The 12,535-nt window shown below is 43.7% G+C and overlaps 1 protein-coding gene across 1 annotated transcript in view; it reads right to left on the reverse strand.

Moving 5' to 3' along the window:
* CHN2 (chimerin 2) overlaps positions 1-9,481 on the reverse strand; it is a 122,714-nt gene extending 113,233 nt beyond the window's left edge. The window contains exon 1 of the mRNA XM_005862954.2: positions 9,442-9,481. Coding sequence (XP_005863016.2) covers positions 9,442-9,466 — 25 coding nt within the window. The 5' untranslated portion in view covers positions 9,467-9,481. The remainder of the gene's footprint in view (positions 1-9,441) is intronic.
* Between the last annotated feature and the right edge of the window lie 3,054 nt (positions 9,482-12,535).

The raw sequence follows: 12,535 nt of genomic DNA on the forward strand, positions 1-12,535 counted from the left end.
TTCAGGAAATATTTACATGCCAGGAATTCTGTTACATGATAAAGGTATAGCCATGAGCAGGGAAAACCAGGTCCCTGCTTTCAAGGTGTCTTCAGTCCAGCAATGAAGGCAAATAAACATTAAACTAGTATAATAAACTAGGAAAGGTGTTATAATAGACAAAGTTCAGTGTGCTAAGGAAGCATACAGTGTAGGTTATGTAAGGCAAGTATTTTTATCTCCTAGAGATGAAAAAACTAAAACCCAAAGAGATGAAGTCATTTGCCTATGGTCACACAGTGGAAAAGTAGAAGTCAAGTCCAGATCTGGTTTGCTTCAGAACCAATTAATCCCCCCCTCCCCCGCTCCCAATGGCCTCAGTCCCACAGGGGAATCAGCAGTGCAGAACTAAAGGGAAATGTTTAGCTCTTTCTTTTTTCTGGTTTGCTTCAGTGGTATAACATGGTTTGAACATCGTAGAAATAGCACTAGCGAAATGGGAAAACTCATGACATTATTCAGTTTTCTGCCATTTTTTTAGAGCAAACAAAAGATCTCACTATCTGAACTTCCTTCCTTCCTTCCTTCCTTCCTTCCTTCCTTCCTTCCTTCCTTCCTTCCTCCCTCCCTCCCTCCCTCCCTTCCCTCTCTTATTCTCTTCCTTAAGTACCTTCTCCCTCCATCTGTCTGTCTCTCCATCCATCCATCCATCCATCCTTGTCCTTCTTCCTCAATGTTACTATGTATGACTGCTCTTCAACTTCATTATCAATAGAAATATTCAGCCCATGCCTAGGCCTGGCTTATCAACCAGGTACCAGTCTGGCAACAAAGGTAGTCTAGCTCTGCGATACATATACTTAATTCTGAGGATCAATGGTTTTAGTAAGTTCCCCTAGCTAACACCACTCCCGTCTGCCCTTGGTAATAAAGGTAACCTTTTAGTCTATGCCTGCTTTACTTGGTTTGATTTCTATTTGTTTAGGACTGCTCAGTATTGGCGGGTAGGCCCTAAACAACCCCCAATCAGAAGGCAGCCTCCATTCTCCTAATGAGAAGATCACCCCAAGAATGGTTTTGAATATGTACACCTTTAGGAATATTAATGAAATCAGAGATATCGACTCATAATATTTAATTCACTTACACATGCATATTTAAATTCCAGCATAAAATAATGCACACATTTAGAGATAGTGCTTTCGTCACTTCACACACATTTAATGGAACAACTTGATTTAAATTCTCTATGTGTTATCTTTCTCACTTCTGGAGCCATTTAAGGCATTTTTTTCCCAAGGCACGTTGTACTTGCTCCTTCCTTAGCCTTTTCAGAGCAAACATGTTTAGCCTCTGAGTACCATGCTGTCACTGAACATCTTCTCCACCCCCAGACACATGTTTATGTCTCAGGAGGGCAGCTGGCTTGTCACTGCCCTGCAGGTGGCCTCCACAACACAACCACCAGCTATACTGCTTCTTAGAGTGAACTTTATGTGGAATCACTACGCTGCACACCTGAAACTCACATAATATGGTATGTCAACTATCCTCCAATAAAAATGTCAATCATAGAAAAACAGTCCCAAGCAGCTAATCAAACAGTTCCAAACATGTCCTGCTCCGTCGCTTACATATATGAATAAAATCAACTGTAGACACAGAGAACAAACCGAGGCTGCCAGAGGGGAGGCAGTTACGGGGCTGGGGGGAAAGGTGAAGGGATTAAAAAGTACAAATTGGTAGTTACAGAATCGTCACAGGGATGTAAGTACAGCACAGGAAATACAGTGAATAATATTGTAATAACTCTGTATGGTACAAGGTGGGTACTAGACTTACGGGGGGATCACTGCATAAGTTATATAAATGTCTAACCATGCTGTAAACCTAAGACTAATATAATATTGAATATCAACTATAACTGAAAAAAAAATCAACTGTAAACTGCAAAAAAATTAATTTAAAATTAATTAATTAAATAATAAAGTGGTGGCCTTTTAGTCTGCTTAAAAAGTGCTGAAAAGAATGAGGTGGCTGGTCTAGAAAGGTCTCAAAATGCTAAGCGTTAAAAGCAAGGTGCTGCCAGCCCAGTGTTTGCAGAGTCCCGGCTGCCTGTCCCTGGCGGGGTAGGTGGTGGGGGTGGGAAGCTGGGTGCCCAGGGTCAGGAGAGGCAGGGAGACTTGGTGTCCTCTGTCTGTCCTTTTACATTATTTGAAAAAGAAAAAACTTCTAAAAGGATTGTTTACGATTACATTTCACACTTGTAATTATGACTACGTCTGGGTTACATTTTGTAGCTTCCTTTTTAAAAAGGAATTCTATACAAGGGGGCAAAACGATCATTAATTAAGGTAATTCCAGGTCTGTTGTGCCTTTTCCAGAAAGTCGCTAACTGAGGTTTGAAAATAAAGTAATTGAAAGAGAGACCCAACGATCTGAGAAATTTTGTAATAAAATAAAATTGGGGCATATAGCCTCAGTGCAAACACACCTGTTGGCAAGTTTTCATTACACTGTGTTCTTAGATGTTACAGGTGCAGTCACTGCATGTAAAAGGTATTATCAATCCCTTTATACAGGTGAGCACACTGAGAAATAGTGAGGGTGTCCAGAATCACCTAGTTAATAAGTAGCAGAGATGAGTATTTACGTCTAGGTCTGTACAACTCTGAAATATCATGCTTTTTCCATTATAAAGTCCCCCCTCTCCCGCTGAGCTCTGCTACATCATGGGCCTTCATGTACATTGTCACCTGGGATCTCCAAACAGCACCCCTTCACACAGCGGTCACCAACCTTTCAGACCTCACGGACCACCAGTGGTCTGCGGACCACCGGTTGGCGACCACTGCTTTCATAGATATAGAACCCAAGGGCCAAAGAGGACTATACCTTTGCTCAAAGTTGGCCAGCTCACCTGTGCCCTATAAACATAACAACATGTCATCTGGGGGAGGCTGACCTATATCACCATACATTATCACAGGGTCTCAGTACACTTGCTTCCAATGTGAAACCTGTTTGCTTAGATCCAAGATTATATTAACTCTGTCTTCATCTAGCACCAACCTAAACCTTGCCTGTTACTGTCAGTCAAGTGCATGTTGATGGGGCCCCGTCAGGGTGTCTAGCGGGGCTGCAAAGGGTGCTGAGCCTTGAGGAGCCTCAAGGTTGGCTTTCCTGTGCTCTATGGTTTCTCATCACTTGCTTTAAAAATAGCTTCTTACCGAGAAGATATTTCTAAAGATCACAAACACATGCATTAGCAACACTTCAGACATCTCACCAACCACACACCACAAAGCAACAAAAACAGCACAGGAAGCAGGAAAAACAGGGTGAAGACTCGCTCTCACACCCATCCTTCTCGACCTGCAAGATGCTAATTTAAAGCTCAGCATTAATCTCCGCCTTACATGTATTTATCACTTTTGTGCAGAATGCCCGAACAAACGTATGCAGGAAGGAAAGCCTTCCTGTCACGGCTGTGGCAGGGCGGTGACAGCATCAGCGGATCTACAATGAAAGGGTTAAGAACGAGGCACACAACAAGTGGTCCCCAGGATTCCTGAAAGAGAAAGTATTTATATTACATAACAGAGCAAGAAGAATAGCCCCCCTTCCTGTCCCCCGCTGTTATCTTAGTGTTTGCCTGTTCACAGCGCTCAGGACAGCCCTACCACGTGCCAGCCGGAGACTCCTACCCTCTCGCTGTTTGCACAGTGGTACATTCATCTTCCTAATCGCAGCGTGTGAAAGTTCCTGCTTCCAGAATCAAAGACCAAATATTAAAACAAATCTTTCCTTAATATTATCCCCTGGCAAAGGCTGTTTGTCCTCGTAACCTGTTTATCCATTTCCAGCAGCATCGTCATAAGGAGGAATAGTATATTTAAACACCTGTGCCTTCATGAAAGATCATTTGTCAATTTCCTAATTGGTCCCTTTACAAATATTTACCCGCCACTCTATTTCTGAGCCCAAGTTAGGTGCTGGGTACACAGAGATGAGTAAGAAAGTTCTTGGCCTCAAGCAGCTCCCACTTCTCGAGGGAATATAACTGAATGGAGTCCACGGGAGGGGTGCGTGCGAGAGCCGTGGGCACCCAAAGGCCGGAGCCAGGGCCCTGGCAGAGGTGAGTGGGAAGGTGACGAGGAAGTCTGCACAGAGGAGATGACATTGGAGCTGGGCAGTGAAGGATGAGTAGGAGTCGGCTAGGCTCTGCGTTATGGGAAGGGAGAGGAAGGTGAAGGTTAAAGGAACAAACTGGGACATTGAGTTCACACAAGCATTTTGAGAAGGAGGGAGACCTTTTGGTTTGTACACTGAGCGTTTCAGACAAAAGAGTGTTTTCTCCCAGAGGCCAGCTAGTCATTTCCACCGAGAGTCAGGGCCTTGACAAAAGCCACCTTTGCCTGCCTGTAACGCACAAACATCAGAGGGACAGGCCGACTCTGAATGAAGGGCAAGGGTGTCAGGGGCGAGCAGAGGGTCACAGGGGAGTTCTTCAAGGGCAACCTGCCTCCTCACCTTCTCTTCTAGGCAGGAGCCACACCATGGCTACTCCCAGTGAGCATTCTCTGGCTTTCAGTGCAATGAAAGCAGGGGGTGAATTCCAGAGAAAGCCTCCCCAGTGGCCCCACGCCCCAATGCTCCCCTGTAGCGTTCCTCTCTTCAGCACCGCTCAAAGCAGAGCTTTATACACACCAGGTGCTCAAAAAATGCTCGCTTGAGTGGCCACTATCAAAGTAGAAGAAAAAAATCAGATTCTCCTTAAGGATGTCTATTCCAGCACTGTATTTTCAGTTCAAGGTTCAAGCGAGAGGAATCAGCCACAGCGTTCGAGAGGTCCACGTGACCAGTCACAGGCTGGCTGGTGGGAGGAAAGAGGGAAGAACACGGAGCACGTCGGAGGTCTCCTCCCCAGCCAGGATCTGCAGAGCGCCATACCTGACATACCTGCACTCTGATCCAGACCACTCACTAGTGCGCCTACAATTTGGCTGTCAGCACTCAAAGACTGGAAAAAAGGAAAGCAGCCAGAAACGACTAGACTTGGGGCCCTGAAATAACACAGGTCCTTCATCTCCAGTGTCTGGGGAAAGCACTTAGGGGCTTCCCACGTCCAAGGCGGCGAGTCCTCTGGCAGGAAGCGAGTGTTCCTCTGGGCACCAACAGACCACAGATACCGAACCAGTCGCTGGGTCAAAAGGCTCAGCCTTCAGCAAGAGCTGTTTGTAGGGTTTCCATATGCAACCTGTGGCTTCTTTAGAATTGGTTCTATGTTCAGAATTCAATTCATCTGTTACATGGTGATAGGCTCTCCTCACCCGCTCACCACGGAGACCGAGAAGGCTGGAGTGGCTCCCTTGTTCCGCTCCTGTGAGCGCACTGTACTAAATAGATGGTTCTGGAAAGCAGACATACTCTGACTGGACCACCACTGAGATCTTTCCTGCGGAATTTTAGATGCCTTTCTAAACATATTTTATTTTATATCACCACTGTTTTCAAAGCTGTTACACTCATGTATGGTAAAGGTATCTACCGATTAAGATAACTTATTTCAGTCATAGTAAATGACCCAAGGTATCAATACTGACTTGGAGATCATATAGCCAATATGGACATGGTTATCCCCACACAGGCTTCCTGTATCCACCTACTGGGCTATTTCTGCACTGGACTTTCTCATTCCACTCTAGCCCTTTGACCCTAATCTTTACACTTAGGGGACAGTTACATGACAAACCCGCAATCTGATGGACATTTTCTAAAACCAGTTATTTCCAAATAGAATTATAAGAAGAATGTTTCTAATTCCTCACCATGGTTTCTAATTCCTCACCATGGCAGTTTTGTGATGGCAAATTGCTACAACTCGATCCGTCAAAATTTTGTACATTCGTCTTATGCGGTGAAATAGTGACTATGATATGGAATACATTTATCATATGGCTTTTTTAATGGGTTTTAATTCTTCCTTATAGCAGGGTAGTCAAATCTACTGATCGTCAAAAACCAGGCAATCTTCCAAATATCAAGGACTGCCATCCCCATAGTGCAGTGTGTCTGTTGTTTTTATCTAGTCCTATCTCCCCAGCTCGCACACTCATCTCGTGCCTGATTCTTATCCATGGTTGCTGAAAATCCAGAGGTCACTGCTATCAAGGGCCTGCCTCTGCAGCTGCTGGCTCATGGATGGGTCTGGGATGGAGCAGGGGCATAAATTGAAAAACCAGAAAGAAGTCTAGAGCTAGAGAAGAAATCAGTCAGGAAAATGCTAGTGGTAGAAATAGAACATGCTCAGTATAAACGGTGCCAGGACTTCATGAGTTTAGAGCAGAATTCTGCCCTTAGTTCCTAAGTAGGCTACGGCCATCATGCTCATCCAACTTGTTTCCACTTTTGATTTTAAAAACTACACAAATATCATGGAAACCCAGCAACTTAGAAGACACCAGTCCATCTTTAGATTCTTAGATGGCATCTTTGCTTCTCAAGAGACCTCAATTTCTTCTTGATCTGCTCTTAGCTGTTTGGATCTCTTCCACTCACTGTGTCATCTCTTCTCCCAAGAATGGTCATTTTGCAAAATCAGATTCTGAGCAGGACCGTGTAACTCCTTCAGCAGCAGTCCCAGCGTGAAGCCATGGGGGCTCAGGGAAGAGGGGTCAGGCCCTGGTGTGGGATGGCGGTGGAGAACATGGACACAGAACCAGGGCGTGCCTCCTGGTCTGCTGTTGCTCCGAGTACCCGGCCAAGCCCTGACCTGAGAGAAACTAGCACACACCCTTCTTTAGTTACTTTCTCTGCTTCCTATTTCCCCTACTGCCATCCGAGACATAAGCAACACCCCCACTCAGCTCTAAGAAGGGAGGGGAGAGTGGGCGCTTCTCAGCCCAGTGTGGCCCACGCTCCCTCTTAATAAACACAAACACTCAGGCCTTATCCTCACCCACATTCTGACCCTGGTGCAGAAGGAAGGCCATCTCCGGGGATAGGACCACAGCCAAGATGGAGCCTTCCTCTCTGTAAGATGGATTAGCAGTTAGCAGCTCTATTTCCTGAGCGCTGATTATGTCCCAGGCCAAGAACTTCACAGTTACAATTTCATTTCAGCCCCTCCAAAACCCCCACAGGGTAGGTATGATCATTGCCCTTACTTTAAAAAATACAAATGGAGCCTCAGGGAGAAATTTGCCCCAGACAGCCCAGCTGGTAAGAGGCCACGCTGAGGTCACACCTGGATAGTCCCACTCCAGTACAAGGGTTCCTAACCACTACTCCCAGTGGCTGTTTATTTTCTCCTCTTATGGATATAAATCATATTGTACTATCCATAATATTTTTTCAAATCATACAAGCCGACTCGCCACCCCAATTCTGATTTCTTAGGGGGACATCCCCCAGCCAGTCCATTGAACAATCACGGTGTTGGTAACCCCTATTTTGAAGGGAAGAACTGACTCTGACACTCTGATAGGAGTGTTCTCTGCTTCTCCCAGGGGGACCCTCAATGCATGTGTGAGGAAGTTAACTTATACAGACTACACTACTTACACTCCTTTGCATCTGGCTTCCAACTGGGTCCAGTCAACCAGAGGTGTGGGCAGGATATGAGTAGGCAGCAGATGAGACCCTCCATTGTCCCATGACTACCACTGTCCCAGCTTTTGTCCTGGGCTCTAATTGTCCCCAGACTCCAGTGACAGTTTCCTCCTGTTGCCCCTTCAGGCCCAGGAGTGGTCCTAGCTTCCCACCGTGGACAACCCCTGGGTGCTCCAGAATCTCCTGGTTCTGTTGGCCTATCTACACCTCTGGAAATAAATCCCTTCATTACTTCTTTTCAACATCCCAGCTGAGTGTCCCTTCTCTCCCTGTCAGGACCCTGCCCAGAATCCTTTAGCATCCCCCAGGCTATAGAAGAAGGCTAAAACACCCTGAAACAAGACCTGAACAAGGCTAAGGTCATTTATTTCTGTAGAGACTTTTGACTCGCTTTTTATAAACTGGAGCCAAAAATGTTGCCCAAAGGAGAGGAGGGAGCTTGGGTATCTTCCCACAGTTTCCATAGCTCTGCCTCTGATCCCCATGGCGATGAAGAGAGGAGTTCATGCCCACAATCCCAAACAGCAAATTCCCTTCCAACGCTTCAATGCTGGTGGGTTAAATTTAGAGTAAGAATAAACATTTATGCTTGCTATGCCCTGCATCATTTCACATCTGTAACAAACTTCCATTGCTCCACCATATACCCTTCTCAACTGACTCAGTGTAAGGAAGCTCTCATCTGAGCCTTTGGTTTTTCTAAAAATAAAAACGATATCATCGACACTCGCCCCTTTACTCTTTGGTGATGTATTTTGAGCACAGCAAGGCCTCATATTTTATTGGGCTATTTTTCTTTTCTTCATATAATATGCATGCCACAAACCTACAATTATGGGTTTTCTAAGAATTTAAATGATACACCCTAGATACTAAATTGATTCCTTCATTTTTCATACACATGCAAACACAACAACCAAGAACATGAGTTTGTCCCTTGAAAGTCAATCCGTGAACACGATTAAATTCCAAAACCAAGTTTCAGAAAGGTCATCTTCCTTAACCCTGTATTACATCGAATAAATGCATAAATATACATCTGAGAGGGGTACCCTCTCTTTCTGATGTTCTCCAATTGAGGGAGGGTTTCAAAGGGGTAACAATTCCCAATTTCACTCACACAGAAATGAGCCAATCTGGCCTGGGCACTGGGATAAAGACCATTCATTCCAGTAACACAGGCTCAAATCAGGCGATTTAAGTATAATACCCAGGTCATCTCATATCTCAAGAGCCCAGAACTGAAGTATTTGACTAAAGGCCATTGTGCTGAATGAGGTCAGGGTCATTTCAGAATAGAGACTGGCACGCATACTAATTTCAAGATGACTTTATGATATTCAAGGAGAATGAGTTGGAACCTACTATTTTAATAAGAAATGGGTTAGATCATGAAATGTGATCACATACATACAATCTGTTACAACTGCCTGACCAGCTATTGAGAAATAAAGAAATAGAGAAGATGATGCTTACCTTCAAGGAGTTTATAGTCTGGTCAGGTGAGGGCATAGAAAGAGAATGAAAGTAGATGCTGAAAGGTGAGAAATGAGTAGTCAGTGAAAGCTCAGGGAGTTCAAAAAAGAAAAGAACCGCAATAAACTGCCATCCAGATCCCTGAAAACAAATGCTTCTTATCTGAAAAGCAACAGTTCCTGTTTTAAAATTACAAGAGGAAACTTTAAATTGCCTAATTCAATCAAACGCCGTGTTTTCTTTACTACAGAGGTTTGCCAACTAAACATTATAATACTAAACATGCTTTAGAATCATCCAAACAATGATTAAATGCACTTATTTCCTGATAAGCTTCTGCAGATTAAATACACGCTGTACATTAATTATTACCGAGCTGGCAGGAAGCACACACCATGCGGGCATAGCTGGCTTTCAGAGAAAGGAGGGAGGTGAAATTATATTCTCTTTCCTCACCGCACAGCTATTGATCTTCTTAAAGCCCCTTCAGAATGTTGAAAACGAATAATTTACGCTTAATAAGAAAAGACAAGCCCAGAGAAGATAGGTAATCAGAAAAAATGAGAAAATATCTCTGGCCGGACCCTCTTCTATTATGAGGGGCAGGCTGGCCATTTTTCTTGCCTTATCTGAAGGCTTAAGTGCCAGCGCGGGAGATGAGGAGTTAACTCTTCCTTTTGGTTTGCTGACAGCCCTCACAGTTGGCTGGACTTGCCACTATTTCATCTCATTGTGGTGCATAGCAAATGGCCATCAGGCTGTGATGGCAGCAGAAGGCAATCTTGGGTTCCACCAGCGCTTTTCAAGGAGAGGGAGGGGCCCAGTCTCTCTCCTCTCTTTTCCCCCTTCCAGGGAATTACTCTTCCAATTCATTTTGACTTATTTGGACTTGAAAAGGAAACACTCGGGTCTGCAATGAATAACCCCAAGCAGCTGTAACGTTAGACCAGCTTCAAAAAAGACTCCGCCCTGGCGCTCCTAAGCACACACACGGCTTCCCAGGTAATTCACGATTAAAGGATGGTGCCCCGAGTGATGATTTAGCGCCATCAGCACCGTTTCTGCCTCCCAAAGAATTTAGACCTCTTTCCTCAGAAATGACAGCAGCTGCTCACTTTATTGCAAAACTTTTCTTCCCATGAGCAGATGGCGGAATGTCTTTCTTATTTCCAATGAGGAAAACATGTCTGGACTTGTTATTTTAGGCTATTGTAAGGTTTGACCCCCAGCATAAGGCACTCGGAGAAACAATCTTGTTTACTCGAAACTCCGTTTATAGATGAGGGAGTTGATTCAGGGTCTGAACGATCCCTTTTCTGCTGTTCTTTTTATTTATTTTTTAAATTCGGTAATAGTGTATAATTTAAAATGCCAGGAAATAGCAATAAAAGGGTGGAGGTTTTTCCCCCTTTCCAGTTATTATGCTCTAATAGTAAAGTTATAATATACAAAATGAAAGCTACAGTTAGCATTTAAATTTTTTCCTTCAGACCACACTGTTGGCATAAAAGCCTCTTTTATACACATCTCTTTGCTTATATACCCACATGTGTATCCCCCACAGAAATTCAGCCCTTGTCAAACTCCCCAAAGAAATGCTTTTCCTGGGTCTCCATCTGGGTCTTTTGGCTGTTCATCTGCTTAAGATTAAGGGGGAAGAAGAAACTTTACTCCAGAGTAAAACAAACTAGCCTGTAGCCTTGTAAATCTAATCTAAAATGAGTGTATACTCAGGACAAGCAGTCTTGCCTAAAAAAGGAAGCATTTGCCTAAGCTGAATAAAGAATGACCACATAGAACATATTATTCAGACTTCTAGGGTTCCGAATAGGAAAAGGAGGGTTACTGTCAGAAAGATGAGCAGAAACGAAAATTTTGCACAAGATGAACCGCCTCTGCTTGGAGTCTCAGAGAACCAGCATTACCATAGGCATCTCTGTGATTATGGGGATTCATTCTCTCTCTCTCTCTCTCTCTCTCTCTCTCTCTCTCTTTGAAGTTCTGATTTTCTGTAGACTTGTCTGATAGTCAATCAAGCATTATGCTTTAGACTCAGAGTTCATTTTCTCAGGTGGTCCTGATTTTTCATTGTTTTTCTTACCCACTCTCTCGGGAAGGTTGAAGGAAGCACATACCTATACTCAATTTTGGGCTAAAGAATGAATAAAAAATAAGTGCAAATATCAAACTGTTAAATGAACTCTAAGCTTTACATTTCAGGGAAGAAATGTTAAGTGTGTCAGGTTGTAGGTGGCATTTGAGGTCATAAACTGGTTACTAATATGCAGTATTTATATGGCGCTTTGGGTTCCAGGGCCGCACAACCTCTAATTATGCCTTTCTCTGGACGTCCCAGGAAGTCAGCAAGGCATCATTAACCACATTTTACAGGCAAAGGATCAAGAGTTAAGGGATGAGCCTCAAGTTACAGACTAAACAGAAGGTAGAAAAGGAATCTAATAGTCTCTTAGTCGAAGCAAACATCTTGTCTAGCCTCATCTTAAAAATATCAAACAGGGACATATTGATGTAAATTGAGAACTTTTATTCCAACAGTGAGAATACCAGGAGCTTCTCTATTCTTCAGAGGCAAAACCAAAGTCACTGAAAGCCGTGGTTCTCAAACATTAGGATGCATCAGAATTCCCTGGAGGGCTCATTTACACACACACACACACACACACACACACACACTTCTGGGCCTCCCCTCTGGCTTTTCAGATTTAGAGGTCTGGGATGGGGCCTAAGAATTTGTATTTCTGAAAAGTTCTTGTGTGGTGCTGATGCTGGTGGTCTGGAGAACTCACAGCTATGGAATTAATCTTCTACCTTGGACCACAACAGCTCCAACCCCCACCCTGGTATTATCTTTGGATTGACACTCCCCTCCTGTTGGCCTGGCTTTGCAGCTTCTCACTCAGTATGTCCCATAGACAGAAACAAGGCCAAGTCACCAGAGATTAAAAGCCTTGGTTTTAATATATATCCAATTACCTTTAATCAGCTCAAGTCTTAGTCCCTCCACTAATGCATCTGCAAAATGAGGCAAAAATAATATCTACTCCATAGCTTTAATTTAAGGGTTAATTGAGGTAACCCACTAAAGCACTGAATGCCTGGCATGGAAAAAGAGCTCATTAACAATGATCATTATTATCATTACATATTTATGCAACAAGCATTTGTTGAACATCTACTACTTTAGACTCCATGAAGGGTAATGAAGATAAAATGGCAAGTCCTGATCCCTGCTCTTAAGGAGCTTTAATATCACATTTTTTAACTAGATGGGAGCTTCAGAGTCACTTATGATAGTATGCTGTTTGGACATGTACTAAGATGCATTCATTAGTAGGAAAAAAAAGAAAAGCAACAATAAAAAACTTTCTCAGAATGAAAGCTTATGCCAAAGACCAACAGATAAATATTGAGTTGTTCTGGTTGAACAGGGAAGGAGGAGGACAGG

The sequence above is a fragment of the Myotis brandtii genome, unplaced genomic scaffold (genome assembly GCF_000412655.1).
Source record: "Myotis brandtii unplaced genomic scaffold, ASM41265v1 scaffold17, whole genome shotgun sequence".
NCBI classification, from domain to species: Eukaryota; Metazoa; Chordata; class Mammalia; order Chiroptera; family Vespertilionidae; genus Myotis; species Myotis brandtii.